Here is an 18,591-nt window from a genome sequence, read left to right as displayed (position 1 = left end):
TCCCGCCTGGCTGAGCCTGGTTGAGTGGAAGCTGGCTTTCTCTCACCTGTTAATGTCACACTGGAAACGGGAGCTGGAGTCTCCTGCCTCTTGCAGAAACCGCAGCCGGGTGCATTTATCCGCCAAGCCTTGTTTCAGCCTACGCATCATTTTCTTATCTTACTTACCACAGTCTAAACCAAAGTTTCTTTCTCGTTTTTCTTTTAAAAATACTGACTCATTGAAGATCCTTATTCTTTCTTGTTTCCCTTTTGTGATCCTTTTCTCTTCTTGCTGACTGTTCCAGTGATGCACGCCTCCCTGTTTCTCCCCACCCCATCCTGGGCTCTGTCGATCCTCCTGCTTTGCCCACCAGCCAGTGCTGAAGTGCCCTGGTGCGGGGAGGTTTGTGCCCTTGGCACCAACCCTTTGAGTGTAGGAGTCTGTGGCATCATGAAATGCACTCGCACTTGACGGGAGAAACAAAGGAACAGGGAGATTTCGTTATTATTGTTAATTCAACTAGGAAAGGAGGACGCTCCCTGCTCCTGGGCCTGAGTGACAGCCTCGGTCGTGCTTTCTGTGTTCTAAGAAGGACTTCGTGGTCACACTATGTAGTCGGAACCTGATAAATTCCCAATGATTTTGATTTTTTTAAACATACTAGTTAGTCTGCTGGTTTGGTTTTTGATCATTTTTCTCAGCATCCATGTTCTTTGTTATTATTAGCAGTATTATAAATAGATTAAAGAAATGCTGTAAATGATTATTTTACATCTAACTCCACAAAATGGCCAGAACACATGTGCGGTGTGCCAGACATTTACGATAGAAATCCTTGTGCTAATTTGAGAAGGTCTAGCAACAGTACTCTCCCGAACCTTAAAAGTATTTAAATTGTAGCAAGAAGGAGTATTCCCCTTTTATAATTACATTTCTGCCTTAGTTTTGATATGCTCAACTTAATTAGCAATACTAAGAAATAGTAGCATGTTTTATGTTTTCATTAATGAATATAACTTCACATTTCTTTGTTCTTTTTTTCCTTAAGGGATGTTTTTGTTTTTAACTGATTATAAGCTTGAAATTTAAAATTTTTTCAAATAGCTTTTACTGACTCTAGTATTTTTCTTTTCCTATTTTTGAACTAGATCATTGATTCCCAGACTCAACTGATCATTAGAATTTATATTTTATTTCTAAAATTAAAGAGAATGCCTGTTTTATTATAAGCCAGTAAGAGAGAGAGCACACCCGGCATCTGGTGAGATGAGAATTCCTTGTCCTGTGTCCTCCGCGCCCTTGTCCACTTGATGCCCTAGACCGTGGCCGCCGGCTCTGCCCCACCCAGCATGTGTATCTTGCTGTCCCACCTTCCACACTCATAAACACCAGCTTTTTTTTTTTTGCCTTTTTCCTTTTTCTTCTTCTTCTTTTTTCTTTTTTTTTTTTTTGAATTTTTATCTATCAGACACCAGCTTCTTATTGCTTCCATGCAAATGCTGTAAAGCCATTCATTTTTTTGAATTTATCTCAAAATTAAAATAACGAACTTGTCATGGTGACTCTTACTATATCTTCCCTCATGCAGTTCATGTGGTCTGTAGCCTGCCACAGCCCTGCAGCACATCCCTGGCCTTTGGAAGGGTCACTCAAGAAGCCGGTGTGTCTGGAGAGTAGTAGCTCTCCCACAGGCCTCACTCTGCACCGCGTTGATCCGTTTCCTGTGGCCACTGTGAGGCTTCGTGGAAAAGGCAGTGCAGTAGGATCTGACACCGTGACATTGCATGCCATTACATTAACAGTTCATCTCCTTTTAAAAATAAGGCACCTGGCTGACCTTCAAGCAGGAGGTTTCCTTTTTTGTGTGCATCTGTGCTGACGCTCTGGCCGTGGGTCCAGGGAATAGGGAGATTGTAACCCAGTGTCTGACCTGCTTCACATGGCGGCCCTGAACCTGTGATAGCATGGGCAGTGATTCCAGAGCAGCAACAAGGAAAGGCAGAAGGCAAGAGGAGCCTGGGACCACCCAGGCCAGAGATTCTGGCAGGTGGGAGTGAATTCCTAGCCACCTGGAGAAGCAAGTTTAGGAAATGTATCTAGCTCGAGAAGTGAGCCATCAGAGAGATCAGATCTTTACATTTCACATGCTCGAATCAGAATTTATGGGACCAGCAGACGTCCTAGCTCGGGTTGTTTGATTGATACAAGCAGGACACCTCTAGGTGGTTTGTGAGCCAGTGAGCTCATTCCAGTGTGTAAGGTATATATGACATGCCAGCTAGGGTGGCAGCATGGCTGCAGACCAAGCAGAATGGAATGGGGCTCTTTTTCAAGGTCTTTCTATTTGTGTATTGAAAAATCTAACACCTTTAGATTTTGGTCTCAAAAGCCCACATTGTTACAGTAGTGGACAAAGCCCCAACACCTGTCACCACTATACCACAGCTGTGACCCACCTCTGGCTCCCTGCTGTCCTGTAGATTCCAGTACACACCCACCTCAGGGCCTTTGCACTTACTGCCTGGAACACTCGTTCCTCAAATGTCTCTGAGACTTACTCACAGGTGACCTCCAGCAGGACTGCTCTGGTCACCCTTTGCAAACCTGCCACACCTCCCATCTGTCAATCTTCCCTTCTGGTCCTACTGCGTTTCCCACCATTGTCTAGATGTTGTATTTCTATCTATTGTATTTCTGCAAGGTTGTTTCACCTCCTTCCCTATGAGAATGAAAGGTTTGTGAAGGCCAGGTGTTTTTTTTTTTTTTTTGTCTTATCTTATTCATATCTCAGTGTCGTGGTATATTCCGACACCTGGTATTTTTTGAATGAATTCATGAGTAAAGAATAAATGAATGTAAAACATATACACCCATGCTTGGAAAAAAGACCGGAAAGAATAATCCAAAATGTTAATGTGATCATGATCTTTTTCTTCCTTCTGTTTTGTTTTAGTATTTCCAAATTTTATTTGATGAGCTTGTATTACCCCATTCCTTTCCCCTACAATAATGAAAGTAATATGATACATACTTGGAGAAGATTTGAAAAGCACAGAAGAGAGGAGATGTGAAATGGTCTGCAGTCCCGCTCTGTTTGTCCTGGGGCCTGGGCTTCATGCTCTTCCTCAGTGTCATAGTTTAATAGGTGAATCCAGCTAGAGTTCAGCTTGGGGCTGGCTCCTGAGCCCTGTGCAGCTTAAAGCCACCCACAACTGAGAGCACAAGCCACACAGCAGACCACTGTCCCCTCCCTGGAATGCTTTGCCACCTGCCCTTTTGTGCCCTCTTCTCCAGAATTGCCAGCAAACTCTGACCCACCGCACCCGTACCCCTCTATCAGGCACTTGAGGCTCCCCTGGGGCTATACTCATATATTTTATTTTTCACCTGTGTCTGTCCCACTACTCTGTCCCTAGGGGTGGGGACTGAGGCCTTTTTCTTTTTTTTGCCATTTTTTGCAAACCTAGCCTAGGGCCTGGCATGGAATGGGCACTCAGTAAATATGTACAGAATGAAGTCATCTGCGTGGGTGAGGACAAGGCGGAAGGACCAGCTCTCTGACCTGGCCTCAGGTTGAGGCTGCGTGGTGCCTGCAGCTGGTGTGTGCAGGCAGCCTTTCCAGAGCACCTGCAGAAGGCTTTGCTGAGCAGCAGGGTCCTGAGGGCTGGAGGCCTCTGTGAGTGCCTCCCCCACTCGAGGCCGGCCTCAGCGAGGCAGCATCTAGGCTTCAGCCTGCAGCTCCTCGCGTGGAAAAGAAGTTTGGGTAGCACTCTCAAGAAGTGTTTGGCTCTGCCACACGGAAGAGTGGTTCACTGAACCTCAGGACACTGGAGAAGGGTGCAGAGGGGCTGGCATGTCCCTGTGAGCTTGCTAAGGGCGCCTGGTAACCCTTGGTGTTTGGGGGTGGTACCCACAGCGGGAGGCAGCTGGGAGATGTCCTTGGTCCTCTTTCCTCCAGCACAGGGTGGATGAGGCCCCTCCCTAGCTCCCTCCTTCTCTGATACCCTTCCTTCTCTCCTGCTGCTGGCAGGTCCCCGTGTAGCAGCCAAGGAGCACCCAACTTCATGTGCTGGGGGCTCACGGTACAGGGCAGTTCCTCCTTCTACACTGTGATCAAGGTGATGTTTTGGGGTCACAACAGTGACTCAGACATTGTGCAGGAAAGTCATGGAAGTGATTTTAGTCCAAATCAAGTGTTTGATGTCCTCTGAGTGGAATGTTCTGGAATACTTGCCTTCATTTGATTCTCATTGCTTTCCTTTTTCTCATTGGTCTTTGCAGATCTGAAGCATGAAAGGTTTCTAAGGATGGTTATAAACCTTTGGTTTTAGGCACTTTGGGTTATATGTGCCTAAAATGGACTTCCATCCCAAATTCTGTGCCCTCAGCTCAAGTCCCCTTCTTCCAGATCCAAGTTGATACCTTTGTTTGCAGGTAGCACTTGCCACCTTCTTAAGTCCTTGATCTTCCAGGTTAAAGTGAATAGGTCCAAAAAGAACCTGTGAGACTTCACACAGCCTTGGAGGCTGGAGGCTACCCTGCCAGGACAGGATGCTGAGAAGGGACTTTTACTGTAAATTGGGTCCCCCTGGGAGTTCACACCTCAGATAAATCTTCTTGCTTGTGTGCTGAGACTGTGAGGTTGCCTGGCCTTCACCAGGCCAGGAGAGCTTAGGGAGAGGACACAGTTTTGGGGATAGAGAATCTTCTGTATGGCAATGGGCTTAGAAACTTCCAGATTATATGTCTCTTGGCAGAACAATGGGGAATAAGAAACAATGAAGTTATATTGCTTTCCATTTGCATACCTGAAAGTTTTAATTTTTCTAATGTGTACATGATTCAGAAGCAGTTTTTCTTGTCCCCTAATGACCAAATGTTAGATAAGGTGATGCTTGTAAGCCTGTGAGGGTGCCACAGAGATCCTGCTTCCTTCAGAGCACCAGTGTACAGGCACAGGCTTGGTGCAGCTTGTGCCACGTCACCTGTGGGCTCACCACCCTGGGGAATGCACCACAGCAGTCATGTTGTACGCAGGGATTGTGTTTGGTGAGACCATAAGTGGTAATAGCTGCAGTGTCTCTTCAGGAGGGCCGCCTTTGTCTCAGGAATCACTGGGGTAAGGAGCTTTGACTGACAAGCTCAAGCGGTCCTGTGCTTGGTTTGGGAGGTCCTCAGATGCACCCTTTAAGTGCCTCTGGGGACCTTTTATCCTCTTGACCAAAAAAGAGCCTCAGGATGAGCAGAACAGATGCGCGGGCCTCACTGTTGCTCTGTCCCTTCTCCCTGGCTAGATCACCACTGGCTACAACCTGGAGGATGACCGCTGTGAGTGTGTGGCTCTGCAGGACTTCCGGGCTGGAGAGCAGGTGGGTTCCTCACAGCGCCTGGGTGTGGGCCAGCCAGTGGACACTGGTGAGATGTTCAGTTGGCCATTTAAAGAGGTATCAGCTCAGGAAGAAAACTTGGGAGCAAGCATGTTTATTCTGTAGTAAACACTGTGCTTTGTGTCCATGAAGAAAAAAGATTTAAATGCAGTCATTTGCCCAATTGACCTAATATTTGGAACACTTAACCAAAAATAAACTTGGTCTTATGACACTAAAACAAATTAGTTCATAAATTGCATTGCTTTTATTTCTTCATCTCTTGATTCTTTATAAAGAGGCAGTAGCTAACAAGCGGTATTTAAGTGGCAAAAACATAAGGGAATCAAGAACTGTAACATCTGTCGTCTCGTGCTTCACTTTAATCTGTGGGTTTTTTTTTAATCTAATGATTTGGGTGGGGGCAGGGGTAAGCTTTTCTGTAAGTTTGGAAACACACATCTATGAATCCCTGCCTTCTCTCTCCCAATTTCACAACCATGCAGATAATACAAAACCAGTACTGATGTAGGCCACTAACATCCCAGTTGAGACAAAATGAAAAACAGTAGTCTCACCAAGTGCTGAACTGCTCTTTTTTCAGAAAAGTGCATAAGCCTCCTGCTAGGTACCAAACCGCACCGGATGTAGGGGTGAATTTCTAGCAGGTGTTGTTTTAAACTCATGTTCCAGAAGGGATTCTCCTGTATGGAAAGGAGAGGAAGACATGGTGCATTCTAGAATGTAGTCCTAAGGGAATGGTCGGGCTGTGCCTTGGAGGGAGAAGAGGTCATAGAGAGACCCAGGAGTCCAGGGTCGCCTGTGCCTGATTAGAACCTCTCTCGTGGGGGTGGATGTGGGTGCTTGGCCCCACCTGTCGCAGGCAATTCGAGAAACTTTGCTCCCACCGCACTTGCAGTACCAAACAGGTGGAGGGTGACTTTAGAGCCTTGTGTCTCCTTAATGTAAAGCAGCAGTAAATGTGGGAGAGCTAGCCCTGTGCTCTGTGGTAAGAAGGCATGCTAAGTTTGTTTTATGTCCCTTTATTTTCTCTTTACTGCATCTCAGATTTACATTTTTTATGGCACTCGGTCAAATGCAGAGTTTGTGATCCACAGTGGTTTTTTCTTTGACAATAATTCACACGACAGAGTGAAAATCAAGCTTGGAGTGAGTAAGAGCGACCGGCTGTACGCCATGAAGGCCGAGGTGCTGGCGCGCGCCGGCATCCCAACGTACGTACAACGCAGTCGAGGCCCCTTCCTGTGGCACATTCAGGTTGCATGGTGTTTAATTGGTGTGTTAATAAAACCTCTCTCTGGTAGTTTGTCTTAATCCCTTCATCCCTGATACGCAGCACGTTTAGGCCGTGGAGATGTACAGTGATTTACCACGGTTCCAGGTAGGCGGCATGGTGTCGCTGGGAGCGCACCATCAGTTCCAGGGGATGCAGCCTGCAATCCTCATTAGCTTAAATAAGCACTTTGGTATCATTAATGCCTTTCACCTTGAAAAGGTTAATGACCTGGATCAATTTGTTTCATTTAATTCTTTGCCACCATTAGTTTCTGTAATGAAGTCATGATCCTCAGTGATTTCAAGAATTCCTGGTTAAATTCCTTAAGATTTTCTTGCATTTGAGGAGTAAAATGATAAAGAAGACAAGAATTATGATTTATTAGTCCTCCAGGGAATGGAGGAACCATTCTTAATGAAAATGGATTATCCAGACCTTTTCTTATTGAACTTGTCAATATTTGATTAATGATTAAAGTGTGAACTCAACATGAATTATTATTAACATTTTTAAGAACTGTGGGTGTGTTTAATGCTTTCAACATGAGCACACAGCCTGATGTGAAGGCCAGTAGCCACTGGGCAGCTTGGCAGAGGTGGCCAGTGCCAGGTGTGGCCCTCCCCCTCTATTGGCTCAGCCCCATGCTGGAGGCAGGGACGAGACGTTGCCCTTGGGTAGAGCCAGTGAGCAGAGCAGAGCAGCGTAGTCCAGCTCCCCTCCTGGGGGACAGCCAGGGGACGGCCGGGGGACGGCCGGGGGTCGGCCAGGGAAAGCCAGGGTGCTGTGGACCAGGCCTGTTCTGCAGCAGATCAGGGTGGCTGACTTTGCTTCTCACTCTTGTCAGTTCCAGTGTCTTTGCGCTGCACTTTACGGAGCCTCCCATCTCCGCACAGCTTCTGGCTTTTCTCCGAGTATTCTGCATGACCGAAGGTAAATCAGTTTGTGAAAAGAGATATGTTCTTTTTTTATTTTTAAGATTTCATGAAAATTGGACTGGAGCTGTAGCTCAGTGGCAGAGCACTTGCCTAGCATGTGCGAAGCCCTGGGTTGGATCCTTAGCACCACATAAAAATAACTAAATAAAATAAAGGCATACTGCCTACCTACAACTACAAAAAAATAAAATAAAGATTTCATGAATATGTAAAATGTAAGTGTTTGGGTTAAAGATAAAATGGCTTAAAACTAACGCACTATTGGGAAGTGGGAAGATGGCAGTAGTGAAGAAAGGAGAAACTGATTTTTTTTTATCCCAGAAATGTTTAATGCCTGGTGTATTAGAGTAAATAACATTGGAAACATTCTGTAAAGAACACAAAATATTCTTGGCCGCAGCCTATTATGTCAGTTCCAGAAAGAGTGAGATATATGTATTGAGCATCCACTTTTATATTTGCCTAAGACAGTCATTTGGGTTTTTTAAATTCTGAGTTCTGACCTCATGTGGTCAAATCTAGATTCATCCTAGAATGTACTTCGTTTGTCCTAGAATGAGCTCCCCTAAATTCCTTTGTCCTGAGGTTTCACTTTTGATCATATTTGTGTGTGTGTTGCTGTTGTTATAAACTGCCTTAAATTCTGTGCAGAACAGATTGGGTGGGCGTAAGCGAATGACTGAGCAGACATTTCCAGTGTTCTGGAAAGAGCTGCTGGGGCATCAGGGAAGGTGCAGTCCCGGTCAGAGTGTCTGTCATGGCTGAGTGGCAACTGTGCCCTGCTCTCTCCTGCCAGGGTCTCAGCTCTGCACCCAGGGAGAAGCTCTGCACAAGGCTAGGCTTTGACAGTGAGCTGGAGGTAGAAGACACTTGGTTCTAAAACACAGGGAGACAATGTAGACACCAACTACAGAACTAGATGAAGTGAGATACGCTCGTCGTCCTTAAGAGCAGCCGTGTTGCCGGAGAGTCACCGTCTTTCAAGTGGGAGCTCTTGGTGCCTCTTAAACTTAGTAGTGGTTCAACCTTTTAATTCAGCGAATTTGATTAAGGGCCCCTTGTGGACTTTTCTTGCATGCACACGAGGATACAAAGTTGAATGTCACAGTTCATGTCCTCGGGAATGTACAATTAAGGAAGGTCAGGATGATAGTAATTCTTACAATTTGTGTTGTGCCTACTGTGTGCTGGGCACTGTGCTCAGCATGGTAAGGACCTTACTTTCAACCTGTCAGCCTGTGGGATGGGTATTCCCATTTCACTGATGTAGAAACTCCAAACCAGAAGACAGAAGCTTGACCAAGGTCTCTGAGCTAGCAGGAGACAAAGGACCCTGACTTAACTCCCAAGCTCAGGCTGCCCTATGGGTGGAATGAGGCTCAGGAACCACCGAGTGGGGGATCCCATCAGGAATCTTTCCCAGGAGACGGCGGGATGGGAGCCCAATGGGAGCTGCCCATACTCTCCTCCGCTGCCTAGTCTTGTTCCCCTTGGGGTTCCCTCCCTCGGGTCACCCGTCTCACTGCTGGACAGAGAGCTCTACTCCGATCCCCCAGCTCTCTTTCAACCTGGAAGAAAAGAACTGGTGGGTTGAGGGAGGAGGACAGTAATACCTTGGTATTAGGAGCTTCTGAAAAGAAATTCTACCACCAAGAAAGCACATTTTTTAAAAAGTCTCCATTGCTTTATGCAAAGAATTGAAACTGAAGAATCAAGAGTCTAAAAATCTTGAATTTTATCCTGTTCTTTTGCTAACAAATACAACTCAATAAATCTTTTTTGAACATTAGGTAACATCTATTTTCTTTTTTAAAAAGCTATTTGAATCATTTTAGGTTCGTCGCCTCTCTTTGGTTTCTCTTTAGTCATGGGAAGACAATTTGTCATGCCAAGACAATTGATGTATTCTTTGAATTACTCCAACTAATACTAATAAAAGTTTGGTTTGCTGGCAGCAGCAGTTCCTCAATTTGAATTGTAAATAGTGACAGCTGTAGGGCATTTTGCTCTGAAAGAGATACTGTCTCACAGTTACATAAGAAGCTGGTGTGTTTCTTGAGCATGAATAGCACGGCGTTTGGTCTTTTGGAGATAGTGTGCCAGGAGATAAATGCTCAGAGCAGTTGCTGGCTTCTTCCCTCTTCTTAAATATATTTGAAGGTAATCGAGATGTTCACTTGTGTTTATTTATACTTCCTGTTTTCAATTCTGACAAGTGAGAGAGATAGGTTCATTTTTCATTAACTAAGATTCTTATAGTCCATTTTCTTGTTTGTTTCTGACCGTGGCTTGTTAGGAGAGGAACGACTGCCAATCAGCTCTCCATCCAGAGGGATCCCTGGGTTGCTGTGGCTGTGGCTTGTGTTTACTCTTTACACTCTTCAGCTGCCTTTTGACCCAGTTTGAGTGGTGGAGCCTCTGGCTAGGAGAATGTTGCCATCAAAGTGCAGGGTGTGTGGCCCCAGGCTGTCCATGGACAGCATTTTATACAGCCACCTGAAGTCCCAGTGCCCCTCATAAGAACGGTGCTCTGTGGAGTGCTTCACCAAGGCTGGGTCTGGGTTCCAGCAAAGGGACCTCGCCGGTTCCCTCGCCTGAAACCGGGCTCTGCCTCTACTCTGAGGAATCTGGTCTGCTCGGCTGGTCTGCGGGAGCTTTTAGCCACCTTCCCTGAAGATGACACTGTTGGAAAATACACTTTCTAAGGTGGATTGCTTGCTGAAGTGAGAGGTAGCACTCTGTCCCTTCTAACAGATTGCCATTCGTACTTCTTGTAGAGGAACTGAAAGAACACTTGCTCGGAGACAATGCTATCGATAGGATCTTCACCTTGGGGAACTCGGAGTTTCCTGTTAGCTGGGACAATGAGGTCAAACTGTGGACATTTCTTGAAGACAGAGCCTCACTTCTTTTAAAAACATATAAAACGACGATTGAGGTAATTAGATTGATAAATGGCAATTTGACTTCGTCATGTGTTTAAAGATGTTCACTAAGGTGTATCTTCCTAAATGTAAATTTCTCTATTTCTTTAGCAAATAATTGTGTATTTGACATTTTTCAATCAATATTAATATATTTCTATTTAATATACTACATTTGCCAAAATTCATATTGAGGCATTGTTGACTAGAAGAGAAAATTAAAATTATTCAGTACTTTTTTTGGGGGGGGTACAAGGATCAAACACAGGGGTTCGATCAGTGGCTTAACTACTGAGCCACCTCCTCCATCCCTTTTTTATATTTATTTAGAGACAGGATCTAACTGAGTCATTTTGGCCCTCGCTCAATTGCTGAGGCTGGCTTTGGCCTCACAATCCTGCCTCAGCCTCCCTAGCAGCTTGTGCCACCACACCAGCCTACTTTGTTAGTTTCTAACTCAACTGATTCCACAATTCGCATTTGTACTTTCAAGCTCACCATTGGGCAGAGGCTCCGAGGACTCCTTTCCTCTCCGCGGTCCATTCCTCCACTCCTGCCTCCACCCAGGTGCTGCCCTGGGGCCATGTTGGTGAGCTGCTTTGTCTCTGCTTGCGGCTGGAGTGCAGTTGTCTCTTTGTTTTATAGCAGTTTGGGGTCTGACTCACACAATGAAGGTCACAAGCCTGAAGCGTATCATGCAAGCACCTGCACAGTCAAGTGCTAGAAGCTTCCAGCACCCTAGCAAGTAGCCCCTTCCCCCTCAGTGTCCTACCCGTCACTGCAGCTTTGCCGCTTTGGATTACTTGCCATTAATTCTGCTCTTTTTGTTTTCCAGGAAGATAAAGCCGTACTGAAAACCCATGACCTTTCTGTTCGTGCAACAATGGCCATCAAATTGCGCTTAGGTGAAAAGGAGATTTTGGAGAAAGCAGTGAAGAGCGCGGGTGTCAATCGGGAGTACTACCGGAAACGCATGGAGGAGAGGGCGCCGCTCCCCAGATACGAGGAGAGTAACCTTGGGCTGCTGGAGGGCAGCGTCGGGGACTCGAGGCTCCCACTGGTCTTGAGAAACCTCGAGGAAGAGGCTGGGGTGCAGGAGTCCTTAAGCCTCAAGGAGGCCGTCAGCAAAGCCAAGGCTGCAGAAAACGGGCTCGTCAATGGCGAAAACTCTATCCCCAATGGGACCAGGTCCGAAAATGAAAATCTAGATCTAGAAGGAAGTAAAAGAGCTAATGAAGACGCCAAAGAATCTTCTTCAGGTAGCGCTGAGGAGGCGAGAGAGCAGCTCTGAGGTGCAGTGCCAGTCCGACAAATCCAGTTCAGCAGAAGTGTATGGACAGTCCATTTACATCGCCATGTTCCCTGTTAACAGTTTTCTTTCTGCAGAGAGGAAAATATGTTTTTGCTGCTTTATATAAAAATGATTTTTTAAGTTATTTTAAAGATCTAGCTTCCCTTTTGATTAAGATTGCCATCTTGCTTCTAGGCAGAACAAACCAGTTAACAGCAGCAAGGGAGAGGCGCCTTTGGAAGGTTCTGCAGGCCGAGACGGGCCCTCGTGTTTTCTTCCTGGGGAAGAACTAGCTCCTTGCTCAGCTGTGCTTTTGTGGGGCTGTCAGCCTGACGGCCAGAATTAAAGCTTGCTCTGCCTCCCGCCAACAAGAGTCGACGGGACTCTGGGTGTTCAGCAGGGAGGGGGACACAGCACAGCAGAAAGCAGGGGTGAGCGTAGGAAACTAAATTTAGTCTGGGCAAAATCTTTTTTTTTTTTTCTTCTTAAAAAATAATAACCCAGTACCAAAAGAAAAGGTAAGGTGGCAACCTTATTTTTAATAGTTTTAAATGTTGACGATAATCCTAATTATATAATATATATACACACACATATATATCTAGTGATTTCTAAAGATTTGTTTACTTTTTGTGTTTTGTTTCACTGTAATGAGAACTTGTCCCTTCTTGAATCCAAGTAGGACACACATCCTCCTCCTAATTTTAAACGTTGGCTCTGATCTCAAAGTGGTGCGCTTGATTTCCAGTGTCGGTAACAGTTTGCAAACACAGCGGCCCGCAGCCTGTGTGGTGGTGTTCAAGGTGAGGCGGCTCCCTGGCTTTTCTGGTTTCACAAGCTAGGTATTTTCAAAGCTACCCTTTTGAGTAAAATCCCTTATTAAAAGGACAACATGATTAATATTTTCGTCTATTCCTTTTCTTTGGAGTGGGACAGGCTGTTTGGGTAGTTTCATGCAGACCATCTTCTGATTCCCCGAGCTTTTCTGGAACCTTGACCTTGTGCCGTGACTGCTGTCCCGGATAGGGACAGGGACGAGAGGGACAAGAGCTGTGGGGCCCTTGGCCTGCAGTCGGCTCCTCACCTGGGCTCCAGCCAGGCAGGCAGTAGGACACCATGGAAAGCAACCTTGGCTTCCAGGGGAAGCACGGCTGGACAGTGCCCAGAGTGCATTGAGGGAGCTGTCCCCAGAAGGCCTCCAGTGTTCAGGCCGACTCCTGAGCCACCAACATTCACATCGTTTCTCATGTCCTATCAAGGACATTGCTTGTTTTGAAAAATGCTGTGTCAATTATTCACTCATCAGTTTGAGAAACGCTGCTACAGTAGGTAATCCTGTGGACCCTTCCACATCCCTCCTCAGTAAGACTCAACTCTGCAGGCAGATGGCAGCTTCTCTCCTGAGGGCCTAGCATCTCTGGGAAGGTGAGGCTTGCTGGCTGCATTGATGCCAGTGCAGTTTTATCTCTGCTTGGGGTTGGGGACATCTGCTGGGGTCGGAGCCTGCAGCTTCCCTGTGTGTCAACGTGTGCAGTTTGAACTTACTGTGGGGGAAGGTGTGTGACGGCTGGCTCTCAGTCAGCCCGATACCTGGGACACCTGACCGAGACTGTGAGGCTCTCTGTGAAGTTTGCATGCTCATCTCCAAGAGGCACTGTGGTCCTTGAGGAGCTTTCTTAGGCTTCCGGCCCCAGGGACCAGAGCTTTTAGCATTTAGTCTATGACTATGTTTCCTCATTGGATTACAAGTTTTCAAGATATCAAAACTGCCTCTTGAAAACACATTCAGTTCCAATGGAACATCACAAGACCAATAGTTTCAGGCTATTCCCTGGGAAAGGTTCAAGTTCAGACCGTGCCAAGAGAGCCAGGATCCTGAGCCCCGGTGCCGCTCCTCCTTGCTGGGGTCGTGGTGTCTCTCCCTGGATCCTGTTTCCTCGTGTCCTCGTAAGATGAGAGAATGGCTCTAAGTCATCAAAAGTCCCTGCTTAAAATCCAGGGCTGATTTGTCCTATCAGTTAATTCTCCATCCGTGAGCCTGTTTGTGAGTCATGGGGCCAAAAGTGTCTATATAAGTCAAGCTTGCAGTCGAGAACGGCTCTGCATTTGTGACATAAAATTGGCTCTCAGAGAACAGAACTTGTATCATTGAGTGATGCTACTTTCCCAAATTGGTCGAGTTGCCCAAAACGATCCTGAGGCAGAGAACCCCAGCCCCGCTAGCTGCCCACTCTGCCCGGCAGCTCCAGGGCTGCTCGCAGACACTGCGGCTGCAACGGAAGCATTTGGAAATGGAGGGAAAGTGGTTAAATTGGTATTGAAGCACCCTCACTGCCATCTGTCACGAAAACAGGCCTTTCTCTCAAGTCATTCTGAAGTTCACTTTCTTCCTAATGCTTGTGGAGAAGAGGCTGTTGAGGCCAGTTACTGGGAAAGTGCCACCTCTGCCTGTTTCCTTAGTGCTGTGTGTTATTTGCGTAAGTAGCATTAGGTTTCATCTGCCTACAGAAACCTCGGTTTTTCGTGCAGACTGGCAGTTGTTAGATGGCTTCCCCCCAGTAGTGTCTAGAATAGGCTCACTAAAAAACCCGTTTAATTTTTTCTGTTTGAGAGGTGGGATAATGCATTTTAAATATTCCCAGGTTCCCAATATATAGGGTCATGCTAAATTAAGCCTTCACTTAAAAACGAGGAAATTGATTTTCTGCAGTGTATTTATTTATTTATTTGGTGGTTAATATGTACATGTTGGAGTAAAAGAATAAGCAAGGCAGTCCAAAGGAAGTGCCTGTGACTGGAGATCAGAAGGCAGCAGCGCTGGCTATAAGGGATGACGGTGCTGGCTGGCGGGGTGTTTCAGAAGGCCAGGTGTGGCCGTGTGGACTGTCATCGAGCTATGGGGTGGAGCTTTTTATGGGACACATTGTACTGGGTTCCTGCTGCTGTTGATCTAGCAGAGTGAGTGCTTCCTAACGTCTCCCTGACCCAGGCTTGCCTCACTTCATTTAACGTCGGTCTAGAGTAGTAGGGTCGCCCCACTATTCTAATCACCAGCCTGAGGTTCTGTGTGTAAATCGAACTCGAGTAGCCATTGTGTTGAACGCAGCTGCCCTGCTGGACCTGGTGTGCTCGAGTTGGCTGGGGAACCTTAGTGTCCGTGCCCCTGTCTTCTCATGCCCGAGAGACGGCTGTGTGAAGGAGGGAAGGCGCAGGCAGGGCTGGGGCGGCTCACTGCTGGGAGCCAGCATGCTGGGCTCCTGCTGGCCTGCCCAGGGTGGGTGGCCTTCAGAACACCAGGCAGGAGAGTGAGGGGCGTGCACCATGCAGCCTGGTGCCCTCCAGGGCCTGGGGTGCAGCTTCGGTGGCCACCCTTCTCAGAGCGTCCCGGGCCTGCTTGTGGAGAGGGCCGAGGAGGCCGGGCACGTAGGCTCCCCTGCCCCGTGTGCGGGAGGCTGCCAGAGAACGTTCCTCACTACTGTGCTGAGCCTGCACTTTCCTGGAGCTGCAAGAGCTAGTGGGACATGGGTGGCAGAGTCCTCACCGGTGACTCCTGTGTGCTCCAGGAGTAGCTGGGTTCCAAGGCAGCCCTGGGGCAGCCCTGGGACTCCTGAGAGGCGCTCAGCCCTCGAGGGGCTAGGCAGACATTCCCACGAAGCCCATAGCCCAGCAGTGCCGGGAGCCAGAGCGGGCTGGAGAAAGCAGGGGGCCCCTGTGCGTGGAGGGGCCCGAGCCCCGGTACCTCAGAGACCTCACACAGAATTGTCCTGCCCTGGGACAGAGGAACTTCTCTGGGTGCGGAAAGGCAGCGCTGGCCAGCTCCCTTCACTCCGTTGCCCCGGCAGAGCCCTCAGCAGCAGGTCAAACACCGAGTGCCACGCTGGTGGGTGCGCCCTGGAGTCGGGAGCAGTGGCTCTGTGGACTCGCTCAGCAGCTCGACCTGTTTTCTCTGCGGTGCCTTCATACTCTGATTCGGGCCCCTGTTCCTGCCCAGGCTCAAGCATCCATCCAACACATGCTGTGTGTGTGCACGTGTGTGGGCACACATGGACGCATGCACATGTGTATAAAACTTTATCAAAACTCATGTTCTGCTTCAGGACCACAGAGACCCATCCGCATGGCTTTTGGTCAGACGTGGCAGTAAAGGAGCCGGTAAATGCCGGTTTACCCAGGTTGTAGGGTAAATGCAGCCCTGCCAGGCTCCTGTTGGGATGGATTCCCAGCGCCCTGGGGAGCAACCGGTGCACAGTGCGGGCTCTGACGGGGCCGTGCCTGGCCCAGGAGGCACAGTGCAGCGGGAGTCCCATATCCTTCCTCAGCAGGAAGCCCTGGTGGTAATCCCCACCTTCCCCCTATCGCTCCTTGGCTTCCTGTGTCTCCTTGTTGGACCCCACCCTTGAGAGCGTTCTAGCAGACCGGTCAGCTCTTGGCCTTTCTCCGTCTTAATCCACGGTGCTGGAGGAGCGACTTTTAGGATCACAGGTCTTCTTAACATCCCTGAAGGCACCCGGAAGGCACCCAGAGGGGCCGCTTCCTGGCGCCCCTGCTTGCTCTTCTGCAGCAGTGCTGGCTTCTCTTCCCTCCCTGGCGCCCTCTCCACGTTCAGAACTCACTCCGGTGTACGTGGCTGCTAAGATGCAGACCCTTCGAGGGCATCTGCATTCAACCTGCAAGCAAGACCGCAGCCCGAGGGAGATGCATGTCCAAGGAGCTCTGAAGTCGGGCAGCCCGAAGGCAGAGTTCTGACCGGCCGCCTCACCAGCAAGTCTCCTGATGCATGGGATCTTGCTTCTTGTCGGTGAAGTAGAGCGGCTGTACGAGGTTGACAGCTGCCATGGCCCCGGGAGCGTCCTAGTGTGTGCCAGGAACAGAGTGGGCATTCAGCGGCTGGTCGCCCCGGTCATTGAGGGAATAGTGGTGGGAGGCTGAAGAGCTAAACCTACAACCCCTGCTGCAGTGGCTTAGGTCCGCTGTGAACAGGATGCTCTCCCATGAGCCCTGTGGTTCCGGCATGTGCCATGTTGCTGCCATCATATTCACTGGGCAAGACCAGACTCGGCAGGGATCTCAAACAGAAAACATTTATTTTATCCTGTATGCCATGTGTATTTCAGCAGGAACAATCCAACAGGCGCCCTGAATTTCCTGGCCATAAGTTTTCAAGTAAATTTTATCAGCAACTCAGAGTAAGCCCTCCCCTAAACGTCGAGGCAGATGACAAGTGGCAGGACAGCAAGAGGCGGCTGTGAGAACCTGTGCCTGGGCTGGCCTGACCTTGGAAGTGATTCTCTAACTGGCCCAGGGCATGTCGTGTGAATCCTAAGGTGCATCAGAGAAACTGTCACTGCTATTTCATAAAAAAATCAGAAGAGGAAGTTTGTTTTATTGCATTCATTGGCAATTGTCAAAATAACTAGCTTTGGGCTCCTGTTATCGAACGGAGGCGTGGATCCCATCTAAGACTGAAGTATAATCACTCTGGAAATTCAGTCCTAACACTCCTTGGATTTTAAAAGGATCAGAATGGGTGTTTTGAAAAAGTTGTATCAGGAAAAAAGGAAAATGGGATTTTACTGTGTGTTCTGCTCTTCTGTGCTGTACACCAGCCTGGATCAAATTAAGGGCACCTTGGTGGCCCCTGCCCCTGCCACCACCCCTTCTCTTGGAGACCAGGGCTAGCACGGAAGCTGGCGCTGACAGGGGACTCTGCAAGTGGATGTGCAGCCTGGCCTGCGCACACTGCCACATGCTGGGGTGCTGTGGGAGCCGGTGGCTCCTGCGCCACCAGCTCTAGCAGGAGCCAGGACTTGGAACAGCACGTTCACCCCAGGGCTCGGCTGCTTTGCATAAGCCAGCTAGGTTGAGCACTCCAAGTGCCGAAAGCCAAGGGACGTTGCCTGAGTTTTCTTCACAGCGATAGGTCTGTCTCCTGGTGTCCAACGACTTTGACCTGAAGTTACTGGGAGGGGCGGGGGACAAGGGGCCACTGAGAGGTGCGCCTCCTGCCGCAGGGTAGGTGCACACCCTACCTGGTAGGCACCAGGTCCAAGGCTCGGGGGAGGCTCGGGGTATCAGAGATTGAAGGAGCTCTTCCCATAGCATCCGGCAGGCATCGGGAGGCTGTGGGTGGGCACCTGTCCACACCAGGTGCCAGAGCAGGTGACAAGTGCCGGTCCAGTCACCACGCCAGCCTTTGGGGTGTCCACTTGTCTCACCCAGCTCTTTCTTCCTGAATATGCTTTGGATCAGTGACATCCACAGGTCACCCTGCAGTCACTGAAGGACCTGGCACGTGCTGGGCTCTGCAACCGGGGAGTGGCACATGCTGCTTGTGGACAGGAGCTCCTGGAACAAGAGGGCGCCACCCTGTCCTGCAGGTGGATGAGGCTCATGGGGAAAGTTCTGTTCGAAGGGTTAACGAGCGCTCCGTTTTTCTCTGCTCAATGGAAGACAGGCTGGCCAGGGCTTGTCTCTGCAGAACACAGAATTGTAGGTTACCAGAATGTTCGCTCCGGGTCTCTTGCCTCCGCCCGCCCGAGAGGGTGGTTTCTGTTACCAAAGACTGGGGAATCTGTCCCCATGTGTTTTCTCCCACAACCTAAATGCTCTAGGAGCCTGCCCCAGGACATGAGGCTGCTCTAGATACTGCATTTCCAGGTTTTCTAGCAGTCTGGGATCTTCCTAAAGAGTGAGTACCGTTACAGTGAGGGGCCTGGGCGTCCGAGCTTCGGAGTACGATGACGTCCCCGTTCCCTTTGCGGAAACCAAAACCTGTGCTGAGGCCAGTGCAGGAGCA

At 48.6% G+C, this 18,591-nt stretch overlaps 1 protein-coding gene across 2 annotated transcripts in view; it reads left to right on the top strand.

Annotated features, from left to right (window-relative positions):
* Setd3 (SET domain containing 3, actin histidine methyltransferase) overlaps positions 1 to 12,691 on the top strand; it is a 75,836-nt gene extending 63,145 nt beyond the window's left edge. For both annotated transcript variants that reach the window (XM_047540156.1, XM_047540155.1), the window contains 5 exons: positions 5,277 to 5,351; positions 6,417 to 6,583; positions 7,490 to 7,575; positions 10,358 to 10,518; positions 11,340 to 12,691. In XM_047540156.1, the coding sequence (XP_047396112.1) occupies positions 5,277 to 5,351; positions 6,417 to 6,583; positions 7,490 to 7,575; positions 10,358 to 10,518; positions 11,340 to 11,795 (945 nt within the window). In that variant the 3' untranslated portion in view covers positions 11,796 to 12,691. The remainder of the gene's footprint in view (positions 1 to 5,276; positions 5,352 to 6,416; positions 6,584 to 7,489; positions 7,576 to 10,357; positions 10,519 to 11,339) is intronic.
* The last annotated feature ends 5,900 nt before the right edge of the window (positions 12,692 to 18,591 follow it).

The sequence above is a fragment of the Sciurus carolinensis genome, chromosome 2, assembly GCF_902686445.1.
Source record: "Sciurus carolinensis chromosome 2, mSciCar1.2, whole genome shotgun sequence".
Lineage (NCBI taxonomy): Eukaryota > Metazoa > Chordata > Mammalia > Rodentia > Sciuridae > Sciurus > Sciurus carolinensis.
The sequence above is the reverse complement of the archived record's forward strand: the minus strand, read 5'-3'. Positions and strand labels throughout refer to the sequence as shown.